We start from the raw sequence: 18366 nt of genomic DNA on the forward strand, positions 1-18366 counted from the left end.
GTCGTTACTGCAGAGTTTGATCCTGTAGCTGGTGTCTCAGACTGGGTCAGTGCTCCCGTGCCCACCGGCTCCTCACGCCTTCCCTCCGCGGAGCTTGGCCAGCGTGGGCTGATGCAATCTCTTTCATCAGTTCCGAAGTCCATTCTTTCTAGCCCTCTTTCTTCCCTCCAAGCCAGCTTCTGGTGTGGAGAAGAATGAATTCTTCTTATTTCTAGGCTGAAAGCTGGTAGATCGTGGTGGCTCCGTTTGTGCTTTGTGGCCATCGTCATTCAGCTGGGTACAGAGTCTCTCCAGCAACATGAATGCTTTGATCCACCACGGAGGGTGTGATACCAAATAAATGTAAACAAACCCTATAGCCAAGTGATGTTCACAAAATAAAACAGGGTTATCATTTTGATGAAGAGCTATTTTCGGTGTGTCACAATTGCCTTGGTCCCTTTGGCCTGCCAGAACTGTGAATTTGCAAACTCCCCCGCTACTTTCTTCACTCAAGGAAAGCAAAACCAGGAAGCTTAAACTCCGTTTTTCTTTCACATGAATATTAATGGTAAACGTTATGAGGTACTTGCTCAACTCTGTAACAATACACATGGCCATTCATGAGATGGTCCAGACAGAGCAGAGGATTAGGAATACAGAATTTAAGACTGAATTTGAAAAGGCAGCACAGGAACTTCAGGCCCCAAAATATCCTCTGCAAGTTTGGCTTTATTTCACGCTGTCAGCCAGGATTCTCCTTACAGCACCATGATATTCATAATAAAGAAATAAATTAAATCCACCCCTTCCTGTACGCCTCACAACACGCGGCACTGTGCATGCTCAGCACATGTGTAGTTTTGATAAAGAGGCATTATCAAGCCTGAAATCGTTTTAAACAAAACAAATAATGTGGCTGCCCAGCACTTCCTCTGGAAGTGGTTCCTTGGACAAATCTTCCTTAACTCCCGTGTGTATGGCGTTAGTATATACATCCCTCAGTAACGCCAGTTCATAGAAAGAATCTTTCAGAGTAGATGTCGCGCTGTGTATTTTATGTGCAGGGAGTGAGATGCAGCCCTGCGGGAGGGCCCTGCCTCCGCCCGGGGCTGCGGTGCCAGAAGGGACTCGCCATCTTCCCATGCCCACTGGGCGAGCGGGCGCGGGACGGGGGTCCCCATGCTGTCACCCCAGGGTGGGCGGAGGGCAGGTGGGTCCCCCACGTCTTCTGTTGGTGGGCTGGTGGGGGGCTGAGCTGGTGGGGGCAGCAATGGCGGCAGTGGCTGGGTCCCTGGCCCTCACAGCCCCCCGGGTCGCCGGCCGCGCTGAGGGCGGGTTTTCCACCCAAGCCCATGCGGGAACGGTCCCAGTGAGTGCAGGGGAGGGGGCTCTCCTGCCTCGCGCCTGGTGTGCGGGGCTGGGGGGGGCTCCTGGCCCCGGCTTGGCCGCTGTCTGGGCTGCCTGTGCGCAGAGCGGAGGGAGCTGGAACCAGCCCCGGCTTCAGCAGCGAACGGGTCACTCTTGGACAGGCGGGCACGCACCGGGCAATGGAAAAACAAATTCGTTATTGTAGCACCAGGGAGCATAAAGCAAACCTGGAGGTGACCTGCAAAAGAACACGGCACCGGGTTTCTGCCCTGCTTGGCGCTTTATGGCGTACAAAGAAAGACTGAGAAGCATGCAGGCATTTTTTATTTTTTTTTTCTGTTTTCAAAATAAAAAGTATCTTTGTCTGGTACTTTGAATGTAGCAAGCATGCTGATTCTAGCTTTCCCTGGTGTTGCTGGAGGGCCTGGGAGAAGGACTCCAAAGAATACTAGCAGCTTTCTCAGCATTTTCATTTAAGAAAAACAGTGTTAAGATTTTGAACAGAGCCTATTTTTTCATCTCATGTTGCTGAGAAAGTCTGAATTAAAGAGGTGTTAAGGAAGGGAAGACAGACTATTAAAAAAATTGCTTCCCTTTTGAAAAATTGTTTTATGGTGAAACGTGTAGCAGAAGGGCTTAAAGGTCACCAGCGAGATCAGGGCTCCCTGTTCTCGATACTGTGCAGACATGTCGGAAGTAAACAGCTCACAACCTGTATGAGCGAGGCAGATAAAGGGGAGTTGGGAAAAGAGGCTCAGAAGGGGCCGTGGCCCGTCCAAGGTCAGGCACGGCGTGGTGCCGGGTCGAAGCCGGGTCTCCAGGGTCCCGCTGCCTTCTGTGATCCCCGAGGACGTCTTGTGAGCATCCCCCTGGGCTGTGTCCGCAGGGGGGGACAGTCCTGCATCTCTGATGGTTTCGTGAAGGCAGAGGCAAAACCCCGGTGTGGGACCAGAGGTTGTGACCCAGCCGAGGGCTGGGGCTGGGTCCTGGCCCCGTCGCCTGCCCGCGTCCCGCACACCCAAGGACTTTGAGATAATCGATTGTTTTATATACATTTCTAAAATCTACAAAAAAGAACCAACAAAAAAACCCAACAACCCAACACCAGAAAGACTTATTTGGAGCACTGGGAAAGGGTCTAAATTCTGTGACTGCCCTGGGGTGTGTGGGGCACTCTAATTTAACAGCAAGGCAGTTAAGAAGTAATGATGCTGTTAGTTTGCCAGACAGCCGCATTCTTCCAGGAAAAGTAGGGTACAAAAGACCCCTATTCTATAATTGTGTCTGTATGTAATTTTAGGATCGCGGCTTAACGTTTTTCCATCTAAAGAAAAAGATGGGAGAAAATACCCTTTCTGAAAGGGAACACTTTCAGGCCTTCAGCAGTGCAGAGCCAGAGGAGCAAAATCTCAACACTGTTTTCCTTGCAGACCGTCTCCAATAATGGCTTCTGGTATCGGCAGTATCGTGGTTTGCTACCACTAAAATGTAAAGTTATTTTAAGCGTGAAAGCCTGAACGTCATTCTACTTAAAAAAACGTAAAAGAAGGAGAGGAATGTTTACAGCACATTAAAACCTGTGTGACAACTTAGCAAGAACTATTTTAACAATCCTCTTATTCCCCTTCCTGTTACGGCCGTAGAATGCGAGAGCAGTGTCAGTGATTAATGCCATTAGCGCGGAGGGCAGCACGGGGATGGGGACGGGGACAGGGGTGGGGACGGGACGGCGCCGGGCAGCCCCCCATGCTGGGGCGGGAGCCTCCCGCTGCTCCCTGCTTTGCACTCCCATGCCGGAGCCAGCCCGAGCCCGGTGTTGAGAAAACAGCCCCTACTACGGCTGCCTCCCTGGGCTTTGTGACCCACACTTAACAAGGATTAAAGCAGAATAATTCTTTATGAGAAAGTTTGCAGGCGGGGGTAGGTCTGCAGTGAATGTTGACAAATATTGAAACTAAGTCTGAGAAAAGACTTGTTCCAATTTTTTTTTTTGTAATCGGCATTCCATCTGTGTTCTGCGGAGAGCGGGGATGTGCTGCTGCTTCTCTTATGTAAGAGGGGTTCTTTTTAATAAAGTGCAGTGCAGAACGCGCGAGTAGTGAGAAGGAATATAAAGAAAAAAACCTGCGAGAAAATAAGAAAAGCTACTGGGTAAAAAGCTCTTACTCGGTGTTTTATTTGCATAATCCCATGAGTTCCTTGAAGTCTCTTTTAGTGTTTCTGAGGAAAAGCTTCGAAGTGAAAGGAGGGACGCAAGGGGTTTTTTTTTTGTTTGGTTTAAAGGAAGGTCTTGGTTAATTCTATTAGTAGACTATGGGCTTGTTTTTATTTTAAAACAAAACAAAAATCCCTCTCAAGTTTAGAATTTCTGTATGGAAAATTTCTTCTTCTTTGCCAGAGAGGGAAGTATCTCCTTTTCATTCTGTTTGCTTTGGAGTATCTGTAGTTAAGTATTTTGTGTTTCTTCCTTATTGAATACGTTAGTGCTGCATTAATTTCTTCCTGTGATGCTCGTTCCGTGGCATTCGGGTGGGCTCGCTCTGTCCCGCCCGGCAGACAGACCTGTCCTGCTCCTCCATGGCTCTGCTTTGCCCTCCCTGGGCTTGATCGATAACGGCTTCATTTCCTACCTTGTTTACCTTTTAATGCTTTTTAAAGTGATTTTTGTTCTGGCTGCTGCAAAGGCGACAGCTGAAAAGAACCCCGCGTTGGATTCTTGCTCCAATTCCCATCTGTTTGCTTTTTTTTTCCTTTTTAGACTATTGTTTGGCTTTAATTTGCTTGTTTCTCCTTTAAATGGGCTTGAGATTACTCGAGGGTTCCTTGTTCAGCAGGCCAAAGGGTAATTTGGAGACTTTGAAACCGTCTCCGTTTTTATCACCGAGTTTCGTTCTCCCAAGAGTCCAAAGGGTTCTGCAGGGAGGGCTGGCGGGGACGCTGCAGCCTGCGGGCGCTCAGAGCAGGTGAAACACACGGATCGAGGGCTAAATCAGAACCGTAACGTATCCTCATCCGTAACTAACGAAAAGACAAAGTTACTGGGGATAAATACATTGAGATTGATGGGTCTGATACGCAACTGCCCGTCACTTCTGTGGCCCAGGATGAAGGCCCTTCTATTTCTAAAGCTAAAAAATGTAACAAGCTTCAAACCAGAGAGTATCAATGCACAAAAATGTACCGTGCGTGCTGTTAAAAAATGTCCTTGAACTGAAGGAGTCAACCTGTCCCAGAGATAACCCCTGCTTTTGGAAGAGGGAAGTCTGCTGGAACTGCTCAGCGTGGCGCTGGGAATTGGCAGGACAGCAGGACGGTGCGTTGGGTAATGGAGGCTCCTTAAAAAAAAATAAATCACACATACTTCCTATTTCTGCATAAGATTTTAATCCTCCAAGGTACTATGCACAGGCGGAACTTCTTCTGCACCTTTCTAATATAAATTCACCCACTGTTTATTTTTTCCCAGTACTTAAAATCCCTTGAAAACCTCAGCAAGAAAAAAGAAAAATCACCTGAAAGGTCTTAATTTCTCACAAAGATGTACAAAGATAATAAATCTCAAGTGAATCACAGAGTGGAGAAGAATGCATAGATTTAAAAAATAAATAAAAAAAAAAAGCAAGGTGTAGCCATTATCCTTACAACAGCGTTTGTTGAGCTGTGGGGAATTGCAGTGTTGCGGCTGCTCAGTGAAAAAGATCAACGCCTGGTCGCGGGGGGAGGCTCTGACCCGACCGGGGCGTGGGGGCTCTCCCGGGGGTCCCCGGAGCGGGGGTGACGGCAACGCGTGGCTGTAGCTGCGTTCCCAGGCCTGCGGTGAGGTGCCCCATGGGGTGGTGGTGACTGACCCGCTCCTCGGCAGCTCGGCCGGAGGGTGCTCTCGGGGTTGGCTTGTGGGTTGTTCCCAGGCGGGCAGGCCCGGCTCTCCTCCGCTTCCTCCCCGTGCGGGAGAGAGGAGCGTCGCAAAGTTTGCAGCCTCAATTTTCACCATCACGGCGGTGACACCCTCCTTGGCGGACGCTTCGGCATTTTTACCTGTCCCTACGCCAACGCCGCGCACGCTTCGCCAAGATTTTAGCCTTTTGTGTGTCTCCATCAATAATTGTTATCCTGTTGGTGTGTTCCGTGGTGAACTGTGTGGGGCCGGGGACAGGCTGCCTCGGCCCCGCTGGGCGCCGGAGGGGACGGCACCGGGAGCCTGGGGCAGATCCTCCTGCTGCCTGAGGTGGCCGGTGCTGGCGTTCCTGCATTCTCATCATACCTGAGCCATAAAACTGTGATGAGGTTTTATAATTTGCAGTCTGAATTCTGCTTTATTGATTCCTGTATACCTTGTAAACGCCACAGTTAAGTATATTTGCATAATGTGTATTATGTGGAAACAATACAAATATATAAAAGACAAGGAATTGTCATAACCTTTGCTTCAGATGAGGCTGGGCATTGCTGAGCCAAGTCTCTCTCAGACCTTTTTAAAACTGCCTTGGCCCAAAGCAACGCCTGGAGAAGTCAGCAGGAGCCTCTCCACTGACCCCAAAGCCCTCAGGCCTCGTGTACCCAAAGTTGTGACATTAAAAATAGACAGAAAGCGCCAATAAATCCTCAAAGACTGGGATTTGTTGGTGGCGTTCCCCGTGTCTCCCAAGGGCCACCCTCCCTCAGCGGGGGCAGCTGAACAGATGTATCTGGTGACACTAACTGTGACCTCCTGCTTGTTTGCTCTCCTCACGTAATTATTTTACTGTAGGTGGCTCTAAATATAGTAACTAGATGACATAGGAAGGTGTGTTCTTGGGAATGGTGTTATCAGTAACTGAATTTTGCAAATGAGGATGAATAATTTGTGTATGGTAAAGGCAGGCAGAGAAGAGCTGCCCGTGCGTTTCAGGGAACGGGGTTTTACCAAGAGCGGGGCACCGGTCTCTGTTCTGCAGAGGTGGCTGGTGAGCGCGTGCATGAGTGCTGCCGGTAATGTGTACAGCGAGGTTTCAAAAACAATTTCAGTAAGGAAAACAGAGGTAGGGAGCTGGTAACGCCAAGTGTAGAAGCAACCGTGTGCCTCAGGGTGTCCCCCGGTGCCCCCACGTCTCGAAGGGCCTTTGCTGGCCCCAGGACCCCACGGGGGATGCGTTTCCCTGGGAGTCCCTGCGCCCCGGCGCCTGCGGGCCGTCCCGCGGGTCAGCAGGCGGGTGTTCGGCATCCATCCGGGGAACGGGTGGATGGAAGGACATGTGTATATATGAGTGTACATATGGGTGTATGTATGGGTTTACGCATGGGTTTACGTATGGGTGTGTGGATGTACGTATGGGTGTATGCATGGGTGCACGTATGGGTTTACGTATGGGTGTATGTATGGGTGTACATATGGGTGTATGTATGGGTGTATGTATGGGTTTATGTATGGGTGTACATATGGGTGTACGTATGGGTGTATGTATGGGTGTACATATGGGTGTACGTATGGGTGTGTGTATGGGTGTACGTATGGGTGTACGTATGGGTGTATGTATGGGTGTATGGGTGTACGTACGGCTGTATGCGTGTACCTATGGGGTGTACGTATGGGTGTCTGCCCGCGCGGGTGCTCCGTGCGGTCACTCCTGCGGGGATTCTTTGTCACGTGCGGTGCGAGGCGCCCCGGGGCGGCCCCGTTAAAGCTGGTTCAGGATCCACCAACTGCCCGCGGCTCCTGCGAGCGGCCCCTGCCCCGGGGTCCCGGTCGCCGGTCCCGGGGTCCCGGTCCCCCCCCGCGCGCGGCGGGGCCGTTCGAAGCGGGCGCGCGCGGGGCGGGGCGGGGCGGGGCGCGGTCACGTGGCCGGCGCGCTCCCAGGGTGCCGCGAGCGCCGCTCGCCCCACCCGCCGCGGGGCCGGAGCGCGGGGGGAGGGGAGCCGGGATGCGGGAGAGCGCGGGGAGCTGAGGCGGAGCGGCCTTGCCGGCGGCGACGGGCGCGTTTGGCCTCCGCGGAGGAGCGGAGAGGATTGGTTCGCCGGGAGCCCTCATGTGAGACGGCGGCGGCAGCAGCGAGGAGAGAGGGGGGAAAAAAAAAAAAAAAAAAGAAAAGAGGAAAAAAAAATAAAAAGGGGGGGCTTGTCTTGGACCCCCGCCCCGGTGAGGAGGAAGCACCGGCGGCGCCCGGCGAGGGACGGGACCGAGCTGCGCCGGGGCCGGGGCTGGCGTGAGCCCGCGGCGCTGCGGCCACAGACGCTTCCCGATCGTCGCCGCCGAGCGCTCGGGGAGGTTTCCGCGCCGGGAGCCCCCGCCTGCGGATCCACGGAGGATTATTTTTTTCCGGGGGCGGCACTGGAGCCGGACCCGTCCCCGAGCCCGCGGCGCGGGGGGGGGGCACCGCCGTTCCCGCTAGCGGCGCCGGCGGCCGGCCGGGGCGCGGAGATCCCCGCGGATCGCTCCGCAGCGGGCCCCGCCGCCCCCGGGGAAGGTGCGCCGAGGGGGTCGGCGCGGGGGGCGGGAGGAGCCGCGGCGGCCGGGGAGGAGGCCCGGCGGAGCGGCAGCAGAGTCATCGCCATCGGCCCCCCCTCGGCTGGCTCCGGGCTCGGCGCTCTCCATGTCTCTGGCTCTGGGCAGCGGCCGCCACAGCAGCGAGTAAGGGGGGAGGAGGAGGAGGAGGAGGAGGAAGAAGGGAGCCCGGGAGAGTGCCTCCCTCCCTCCCTCCCCCCGGCAGCCCCGGCCGCCTCCCGTCCCCGCGTCCCCTGCCTCCCCCTCCCCAAGATGGGCTGTTTAGGGAACAGCAAGACGGAGGATCAGCGCAACGAGGAGAAGGCGCAGCGGGAGGCCAACAAGAAGATCGAGAAGCAGCTGCAGAAGGACAAGCAGGTTTACCGGGCCACGCACCGGCTCCTCCTGCTGGGTAAGGGGCGGCGGGCAGCGCGGCGGCGGGCCGGGGGCCGCCCCCTCCCCAGGCCCGGCCAGGCCCGGGGGCAGAGGTGGGGCCCGGGGGAGCGGGCCCGGGGGGCGGCCGGCGGGTCCGGGGCGGCGGGGACCCGCCCGGGAGAGCGGGGCGGTCCGGAGCAGCCTACTGGGCTCCTGGGCCCGGCGGCGGCGGGCGGGTCTGGCACCCCCCGGGGGCCGGGGCAGGCCCCGCAGGTACGGGGCGGCAGGCCGGGCGGGCCGCGGGGCCGAGCGGCGGGAGGCGCCGGCGATGCCGGAGCGGCGGGCCCGAGGGGAGCCTGGGAGATAAACAGGGCCGGGCGCCGAGGGGCGGCGGGCCTGCCCCGGGCGAGCGGAGCAGCGGCCGCGGGGAAGGCCAGTCACCGCGGCCTGGCGGCGGGCGGGCGGGCGGAGGGAGGCGGCCGGGGCTGGGCCGGCCCGGGGCGCTCCCCTGGCCGGGGGCTGGGGAGCCGCGGAACGCGCGGCCGGGCCGGGGAGAGGAGGAAGAGGAAGGGAGGAAGCCGGGGAATCGTTCGGGGGGAGCGGAGGGAGGATGTCGGTCCCGGAGGGAAGCGCCGGGGCCGAGGGAGCGCGGCGCCAGGGCCGGGCCGGGCACGGCCTCCCTCCGCCGGCCGGCTCGTTCGCCGGGCCCCCGGCGCACCGCTAATGAGGGCAGCGCGCGCTCGGAGCTCGGTTTCGGGCGTCGTTTCAGAGATTAATTTCGGTGACCTGCCAGTGTCGTGTTTTACAGGAGATGGGTTTAGAAATGCAGGTTATGGCTTCGAGGGAGGGGACGGTCCAAACATCGTTACCGGGGAGAACAAGAAAACATTTGTCAGACTCGTTATTCCCAAGTATTTTGAAGTAGCGTTTTAAAATGAGGTTCGTGGCTGAGCCCCCGGTGCTCTGGTCTCGCCCGGAGCCTGTGCCCGCCTGGCAGGTCTGGCATGGAGCAGGGGCTAGGCCTCGGCTCGGCCCGGCAGCTGTTGTCGAGGCAGAAAACAGACTGTTTGAAGGTTGTGAGTTTGGAAGTGTGCTCTTACGAGTGAAACCTTTCAAATACTAATTTGAAGAAAGAGGCTTAGAGTAAATGGAGAGCGACCGGGACTACAGCAGCACCTGCAGAACCGAGGCGCCTGCCAGGGCTCCCGCAGAAATCTTTAACAGGATAAACTGGGCTTCAGCTCTTGGGGAGTGTCTTGGACTTCCACATTTCGGGCTGAACGTTACATAGATACGCAGAAGCCGTTTGTCATCAGATGGGTTACTTTCATCTGAGGCAGAATTTCAGAAAACAGAAACGTAATGGGCTCACCTGCATTTTCCTTCTGTTTTCTTTTGTTTTGGTGACTGAAAAATAATTTAGATACTTGTAAATAAAAATTTTTGGGTGTTTAGCGATGGCTGTAAGGTCATCTGTGTGCATGTGCTTTAAAGTGATAGTTCAGCTGTTGCAGTTTCTAACAGTAGCTGTCAGGAATTGTGGACAGTATAACACAAACTCACTGGTAAAAAAATAAAAAAGCTCACGTCCCTATTATTATGTTACCTTTATAAGACACATGAAATAAAAACCCAAGTACTTTGAAAGTATTCTGAATGTTTTCACATCAGATTTGATTAACAGCAAAGAAGAGCTGCTAAATGTTGTGAGGAGCTTAGGCCCTGCCACTGTGCGTGTGTCTGCCCCTTCTGCCACCAGCAGCCTCGCTGAAATTGGTAGAACGCTCCGAGGTGGTGAGGTTAAATGTATGGAGAATTGTTGGCAAGAATAGGGCCTTAATGAGTAGCCAAATATAGAAATTTAGATGTAATGCTTCATTTTGTTTCATTGGTGTTGTATCTGATCCAGAGAACCCGCTATTGTCAATAGCGAACTGTACGCATTTACAGCAAAAGCGACAACTGTCTCCCCCTGTTCTCGGCCTAAGTGAAGTAAAGATTTTGGCTCCCAATACTTATAAGATGTGATTTAGAATTACATCTGAAATTCCATTATTATTCTGAATGGAAGTATGACTGTAGCATATCCCGCTACTCCTGAATAGTTCTTAGTTGTGAAGAGGACCCAGTCTCTATCTTAACCAGAGTTTACTCGTTCTTGATGAGTTTTGCCACCGGCCTTTATTGCAGGATGCAGTACGGCTGAAGAGACAGAGTGTGTATGTTATAAAATAGTAGTTTAGGGGAGAAGTGGCACTTGCGTAAAGAGTTGTAGATAAAAACTGCTAAGTGCTTACAAAACATCAGTGAACGAGGAGGGGAAAAAGGAGCAAGGCTCTGGGATTAAGGTGGCAAAACATGCAGGCAGGTTTTATGGAGAGAAGAGCAGGACTATTAGGAATTCACGAGAGAGAAGGGAAGGAAGGGAGAAAGCAGAGGGGGATGTATCTGTCAGAAAATGAACTTTGAAATGTAGCTGCTAAAATACAGTTTTGAACACAAGGCTCAAAATGGAGGCTTGTGCTGTCAGCGTGTGCTAGTGGAGACCTGGCATCCTATAAATACAAACTGTACCTCTGTGCCCGTTCTGCCACAGACATACCTTCTCCGCTGTTGAGGCGTAGGCTAATGAGAGGAATAAACGAGTAGCCAGGAGGTAGATGCGAAGGGGAATCTTTCTAAATTTTGCCAGGTTATGATACTACTCTTGCAAAAATATGTTTGCTTTATATAGAAAGCTGCTGATCTGGCAGCGTGGAACAGCTCAATTAAACGCTGCTGTTTGAGTCTTTTTAGCGTGCGTGGAAAAACGGGTGCTATAGGCAGATGGGTTGCCCTGTGCACTGGCATCCTTGCAGCACGGCAGAAATAGCATACGTCTACTTATGGAAACTGGAGTAAAGTGGAGCGGGGTTTTGTGCTGCCGGTGTAGAAGGGGGTCAGCGGAGAGCTGCGGTGGGGCTGTTGGGAGCATGCAGCCACAAAAGGTGGTCTCTGTGTCTGGGTGCGTGTGTGATTGATTTGGAACACGTCGAGAGGGTGGGAGGCTGCTTACAAGACACAGATTAGAGAAGGAGTTTTCTCCAGCTTTGTGGGTGGAGGCTCAGTGGGGATGCCTTCCTTTTTCAGATGTGAGTATCCACGTATTTTATTTCTTGCGATTTAAGTTACGGTCTTTTGACCGAGTGATGATTACCGCAGCCAAACTTAAAATTTTTTAAGGATCTAACAAAAATGCTTCAGTTCAGCATGGACTTCAGTCATTCTTTCTCTCCATCAGAGTGGTGACAAAGCAAGCAGATTTTGACGTTCCCTACCTTGTTCTCTATAAAATGTTAAAGTTGTCCTTTTTCCTTCTAAACCCTGCAATCTGCTTTTAACGTTGACACTGGAAAATGGCAGTGAAATGATCCAAGATTCAGATCTGACACATGACTTGAGCTGGGCATTTATTTTTAGCTACAACTGAAGTTTCCAGTGGCAATTATTTCTTTTTGTTTCACTTTTCACTCTTGCACTGAGAAAACCAACTTTCTTGATTTTTTTTTTTTTTTTTTTTTTTTTTTTTTTTAACCCTGAAGAAAAAATTGTAGTGTGTCCCTTCATCACTCATGCTTCCTTCTGAAATTGATTTACTTTCATTTTCTAGGTGCTGGTGAATCCGGTAAAAGCACAATAGTCAAACAGATGAGGATCTTGCACGTGAATGGATTTAATGCTGAGTAAGTGCATTTGTTTTTTCACTTTACAACATGCCTTCTGTCTGCACCGAACAGTAGTTATTGCTGGTGCTTTATATCTTGGTATATTTCCTTCTTGCTACTGTTTCACAGTGTCTAGAATTTGGATGTGTATTTTTAGATGAGATTAATAGACATTAACTTGAAGAAGTCATGCACCAATAATAAGTAAGAGCTAACGGTATAAAATGATTTATATCAAGGTTCTATGTAGCTGATTTGATTAAGGCTTAAGTTTTGTGGTTCGGGTTTTGGGGGTTTTTTTAACTGCAGTTCCTTTCACAACATGGCTGACACTGATTTACCTCTGCTATAGCACATTGATTCATCCTGCTGTAAACATGCCTCCTGTTAGCGTACAAAATGAAAGCAGTTTTCTTTATTTAGAGCAAGTAAGGCTTTTGTTTCTATCTCCTCACAAAATGAGTCTGTACTGTTAATTCTGTGTGTTAGTAGGTCAGATTTTCTTCTCTCTTCTCTTGTGTTTGCTTGTCCAGATGTTTGTGTTAAATTATGTTTCTAAAAGCCTTTCTTGTTTACACTTAAAATCTGTTCAATTATGTGATAGTTGTGAGGAAGGGAATGGCATTGGGATAAGGAAAATGGAAATTATTATTTTGTCTGAGAAAGATTTGTGTTTGCTGACTTTTCGTCTAACCTTGCTAGGGAGGAGGACGAGATTCTTCTGCATGTTAGTTTACGCTTGCGAGTGTCTTTGTGCATGTGTACCAAAACCTGCTAAATTAATTCTAATTGAATTAAGGTGTTGGAATTTCAGAGCTTGTTCTCTGTGTTTGATTTCTTTAGATTATTACTAGTTATGTCTTTCTTGTTTTCAAACATAATATTTTTGTATTGGCATCCTCTAGCTTCTCGTAATATCATCTGTTTTGTGAATCCTACCTTTTTGGGAAGATTGAGCTTTCACTCGTTTTTCAGTAGCTAATTCTTTAGTAAGAATGTTTGAGCTAAAAGTTTAGCCCAGGAGCCTGGACAATACTTCTTCCTAATCCCCAAATCCTAGTTCAGGATAAGGTACACAGTCTTTTGGAAGAAAGTTCAGACTGATTCAAACTAAATTACAGTCTGTGCGACATGTTTTTAGCTCCCCTTTATGGGGAATATTTTCTTTACCCAAGACAGCTCTATTTCATAAGTGCCCAGTCCTGCATCCTGTTACTGCTAAATCGTCTCCATTATTTTGGCAGCTTCTGTTGCTAAAGACCTCTTAAAAGACTTGAGTGACTCGAAAGATTTGTGTAAGTTGACTTTGATGTAGCAGCTGTCAACATTAGGTGCTAAGTTAAAAGTTCATCGATGAAAGTGGAAGTCGAGGATCTCTGGCACCTTTAAAGGTATCAATCTATTTAACCGACAGTTCTTCAAAGTTTTTCTAAGCCTATGGGTGCTCTTAAAGGAATGCTGCTGCTGTGTAATAAATTACATGGGTAGATCCCATTCTCAACCCTGCAAGCTGCATACCCAAATTTGTGCAAAATTGGTAGCCCGGAGACCCGTTACATGAAACCTGCAGAGCTGGGGAGGAGCTGGGACACGCTCTGGGGTTTGCAGCGGCGGTGTCTTCCTCGAGCATCTCGCTTCTGTGTGCTAGGTTGGGGCTGAGCTGGGCGTGCAGCTGGATTCCAGGGCAACAGGGCAAATTTGGCCTCGGGAGCCTCGCTGGCTTCTGCCCCCTCACAGCGAGGGCCTGGGTTGCCTGGAGTCCCCCCCGGGAGCCATGCTTGGATCCCCAGGGAGCTGCATGTGGCTCAGGAACAGCAGGTTGTACACCCCATGGCATGTCATCTTGCAGTCAGTCCTTTGTGCTTGTCCTTTTGTGGGTGGTATGTATCGGAACATCCAGGTGCATAAAAATCAAATTAAAAAGTGATATATGTAACATGTACAAGAAGTTATAATGCATCTAGTCTTAGGCTTTTATTGCCAGAAATAATCGGTAGATCATAACATACACTTTACGTGGGGGAGAAGGCTGTTTTTCAGTGTTTTGAAGTTCTTGCAAGTTACACGTTAGTCCTAAAGTAACTTGTATACTTCTTCGAAGTAGCTAACTGTTCCCTGCCTTGTCCTGCTTTCCCTGCTATCCCTTTTGCCTCATTCATTCCCTTTGTGCCCTGCTTACCTCGTGGAAAAATGATGTGGGATTCAGCTAATGAGCGAGACAGCATGGAGTTTTTTTGGAAGAGTAGGAGAAGCATTACTTCTCTTGATGTTCTTATCAGTCATTCTAGAACATAAACTTGTTTGCATACACCACCGCAGTTGATGTGATGAATAACAGCAGAGAGGTTGTGAAAGCTGAAGTATGCTGGAGATGAAGAGATACTTTTTAATGTTAGTGTCCTTGTATGTAACTGTAGTTTTGAATTATTTCTGTTAGTGCAGCTTATTCATGTGGCTTGAAAGAAGTCCAGTTTAAAGTCCTGCCTAAAACTTGTTTGCCTTTGATTTGGTTGCCCTGTGATAATGGATGTTTGAAGTAGAGAGGATACCTGTTATGAACGATGTCTAATGTGCTGCGAATCAGAAGTTATTCTTTAGTGTTACTTGCATACTCTTCTTCATTGCTGGTGACTAAACAGGATTTCCACTGCTAAGTGGGAGTGTGGGGATTTATTTTTTTTTTTTTTTTTTTTTGGTTTTAGGATTCTGATGCTACGTAGATGAAGGGACAGTTGTTGTGCATTTAGGTGAATTGGCCTCGTGTAGAGTTGTAGCATTTAACGAGGTGAAATCTGTGTAGTTCTACAGAACTAGAAGAGTTTCCCTTGGGGACTACAATCCTTGATCGCTTTAGCTAATTAATTATTTGAGGAACTGTATGGAATCAAGTGTTCCACGTAATTAACGTACTTGGTAGTTAACAGTGCTAAGGTGGATTTGAAAGTGGTTAAAGACCTCCCCAAGTTAACTACAGTAAAGACTTTAAAATTTTTTCAATTTCCTTTTATAATCCGTAGTTGAGTTAGAGACAGAAATACCTATTTTTTTTTTGTTCCTGTTGTGAAGGTGGTGTGTGGGAAGTAGCAGCTCTGTGGCATTGGTAAGCGGAGTAGAATACTGGAGAAGCAAGGCATGGTCTGCAGCACAGGTTTTTAGGGTGGAGATTTCAGAAGGGCTTAGCCCGCGGCCCGCTCTTGCAGGATGGCTGCAGTTGGCCCTGCCATCAACCAACGTCTTCCTACAGCAGCTTCATAATGGCAGTGTGGCTTCCCCACAGGGTTCTTCCAGGGTGCCTCATCCTTAACATGCTGCATTTTAAGCATAACGAAGACTCCATATCAACCAAATTTTCTCCTCTTTGCATTACTGCCAACAACAGAGCCCCTTGTGATGTAGAAGGGGTTTAGACTTGGCTTGTCGTAGCGGGGAGCCCATGACTTCCCTTCCTTGCCTTCCCTCCCTCCTCAGCTTCTCTCCGTGAGGCTGCTCGAGAGGAGCAGGTCTCTGCCGTTGCGGGCTGTGTTTTACGAGCATCTGTCTGCTGATAAAGTGGAGCTAAACCCTTCTCTTTTTGACCGTGCAGCAGATCAGATGCCAGTCTTTATGAACCAGAAAGGATTGGAAGTGGGCAAGGGAGGAGAGGAGTAAGGGATGTACCTGGAAGAACTAATGTAAATGTATAGTTCAGGTTGAAGAGGAAAAAAAAAATCTCTTTTCTGTGTTATATTGGGGCTGGAGTGCTTTGCTTCTGAGATGGTGGCCTTTCACTGACTTTTTTAATTTTTTATTTTTTTTTTTAAGTCCTCTTTCCCCTGCGTGATTGCTGTGGGTTTGGCTGACAGGCTCTAAGGAGAGGGTCATTGTCATGCACCATTTTAGAAAGCTGGAAATTGGCAAGGGCGATAGACAGTTCTGAAGTGTCATGGGAAAAACTGGGACAAGCAGAAATATTTAGATAGAAATAAATTGTTGAAATGTGACTTACGAAATCCACTACAAAGATTGACAAATAAGGGGAATGTGCCTTTGTGATTAGTAAGTTTGGATAGTATTTATGATCCAGGAAGTCTGGAGGTTATAGGGAATTTCAGCCTCAGTTTCCCAAATGATGTTGTATAATGATGACACTTCCTTAAACTAGTCTGTTGAAGTGTTGAATAGGAGTTTGTGTATATGTCAGTTCTGTTAATGATGACGGCAGAAGCAAAACTGAATAGCTTTATTTTCAAGACTTAGATGACAAATATGTTTGAATTTCTCATCGACTTTTAAAAAATACTTTCTCTTAGTGGGTAAGTTGAGAAAGCCAAGTCAACCTCCTAAAGGTTTGGAACTTTTTCTGTTTTCTCACCTAGATTTAGTAGTTTGTGAGGAAGGAATAGTAGTTACTGATGCTTTCTGGTCTTTCCTTTGTACATCTCGTCCACCAAAAGCTGTACTGCAGCACCACCATTATTTCACAGAAACCAGTAAATGATGTTATCTGGTCACATTGGTCGGTGTCAGTCTCCTGTCTCAGTAACTTTACTCTTCTGCTATCTGATACTGTGTTTTGTTTTCTAACTTTGGTCTTTTTGTGTGTGTGTGATTTTATCAAAGGGAAGTTAATGTTATGAGTGAGGAAAAAGTATAATGTTTATAACTAAGTCTTTTAAAATAATGAATTCCCTCCTAATGGCTATTATTCGTTTGCATACACAAATGGTATTGCTCTGTTTTTACAGTTCCTTTAGATTCGTGTATCAATACCTTGTTTTTAGAATGGTCACATCAGTTTCTTGCCAAGAAACAAACTGACTTTATTGTATTTTTCTCTGTTGGCAACAAAAATAATTTTTTCCTGCCCTTTGAGTAACACTGAAAATTGGCCGGGGGGGGGGGGGGGGGCGGGGTGCGGGGGGCTTGGTGCGTGTGATTTTCCCCCCTTCCCCTTCTTTCTTTCTTTCTTTCTTTCTTCCTTCCTCTGCATCACGGTGAATGTCAGGAGCTGCTGCAGGTTTCAGGCAGACAGCATGTTTTCTTCCTCGGCTCCTGTTCCAGGACCCAGATGAGGCGTTACAGTGCTGGAAAAGTTGTGTGTGCATGTCTGTTCAAGACTCTGAAAAGTTCCGTTCCAGCTGAAAACTGGTTACAGGGTTTGATCGAAATGTGTGCCTAGAACACACAGTGAAGGTGTGGGCGGGCAGGGGAGGAGGATGTGCATTTCAGGCTATTTCAGGTCTTGTCCTGAGAACTGACACAGTTGTGTAATTGAGTTTTGTCAAAAGCCAAGAATATACCAACAGTGAATAAATACTATGAATAAGACCTGAATGCTGCATATAGCTTGTAAAAGTTTATGCAAAATATTTATGCAAGTTAAATATCACTGTCTTCCATCAAATTGAAAGAAATGGGAGGTGACGTTAAACAACCTAAGCAAACAAGAAATTCCTTAATTGTTAGGATGTTTAATGTTGTGTTTATGTGCTTGACGTTATCTTTTCTTTGGAAATACTCTTATTTCTACAAAGGGGGAAATTCCATTCTGTAAAAAAGTAAACCTTAATGAAGCAGCATTAATATTTCCTTCTGTTATGAAAAAAAAATAAGGAAAAAAGTGACCAGATTTTGGGTTTTTCAAGTTTATTGTGGTATCTTGCCCTGAGGTAGGAGATATTCTCCACTGGAACACGTGCAAATGTTTTGCATTTAAACCTACTACTAAGGTGTGTTTTTTAAATACTGTGAGATGAGTTTTCAGAAGATTCTGATAGTTTATAATAACTACACTGGGCCTTATTTGGCAAAGAGTATTAACATACTGCGGTACTGAGTATTCTAATAGTCGATGGAATAACTCCTGTACCTTGCCCAGAGGCATTCTGAAATCAAGCCATTAAAATATTTCCATGTGCAAATGAAGTAAAATTTTTTTGAGGGTGCAAAATTATGTTATTTATGTTCCTGACAGTATGACAGAAAAGCAATGCATGAAGGAATCTTAGGAGTCTAAAAAGCTTGTTAGTTCTATCAGTTTTTATGTGCTTGTGGTAGGCTCAGGCTAACCATAGGTGAAAAGATGACAACAGAGGTTTGAAAGAAAGCATAGACTTGCATTTTTACATTATGCTTTATTTTCAACTCCCTGTTTGCTGTGTTTGCTTTTTCAAGAAACCCTCTTACTTAGGTAAAAGAAGGAAAGTGAGAATTGAACATAAAAAATTCTTCATTTTTATAGTTGCATGGGAAACAAGGTGTTGCTCATAGCAGAGCGTGCATCTCATCTGTATTTACCGGTTGGTGGGAAACGTTGAATTCTCCTAGCAAAGCAATATTTAAACTGCCAGTCCTATGCTGTTGCATGTTGAGAGCTCTCTGTCTTCTGAATTACTGTTCCTGGCCTTGCAACTTGACATTTGTGCTTTCAGTTAAATATTTCAGTTTTCTGATTTAGAAAAACATCAACAAAAAAAACCAATAGTAAACTCATCCCTTAAG

General features: G+C 48.3%; 1 protein-coding gene across 4 annotated transcripts in view; it reads left to right on the forward strand.

Annotated features, from left to right (window-relative positions):
* Positions 1–18366, forward strand: part of GNAS (GNAS complex locus) — a 139197-nt gene that overhangs the window by 40541 nt on the left and 80290 nt on the right. The window contains exons 1-2 of one of the 4 annotated variants that reach the window (XM_054217971.1): positions 7221–8219; positions 11832–11904. In XM_054217971.1, coding sequence (XP_054073946.1) covers positions 8081–8219; positions 11832–11904 — 212 coding nt within the window. In that variant the 5' untranslated portion in view covers positions 7221–8080. Of the gene's footprint in view, positions 1–7220; positions 8220–8383; positions 8456–8818; positions 11314–11831; positions 11905–18366 lie in introns of those variants that run through there. The other 3 variants (XM_054217974.1, XM_054217973.1, XM_054217972.1) reach the window with 3 other exon arrangements.

This window comes from Rissa tridactyla, chromosome 12 (assembly GCF_028500815.1).
Source record: "Rissa tridactyla isolate bRisTri1 chromosome 12, bRisTri1.patW.cur.20221130, whole genome shotgun sequence".
NCBI classification, from domain to species: domain Eukaryota; kingdom Metazoa; phylum Chordata; class Aves; order Charadriiformes; family Laridae; genus Rissa; species Rissa tridactyla.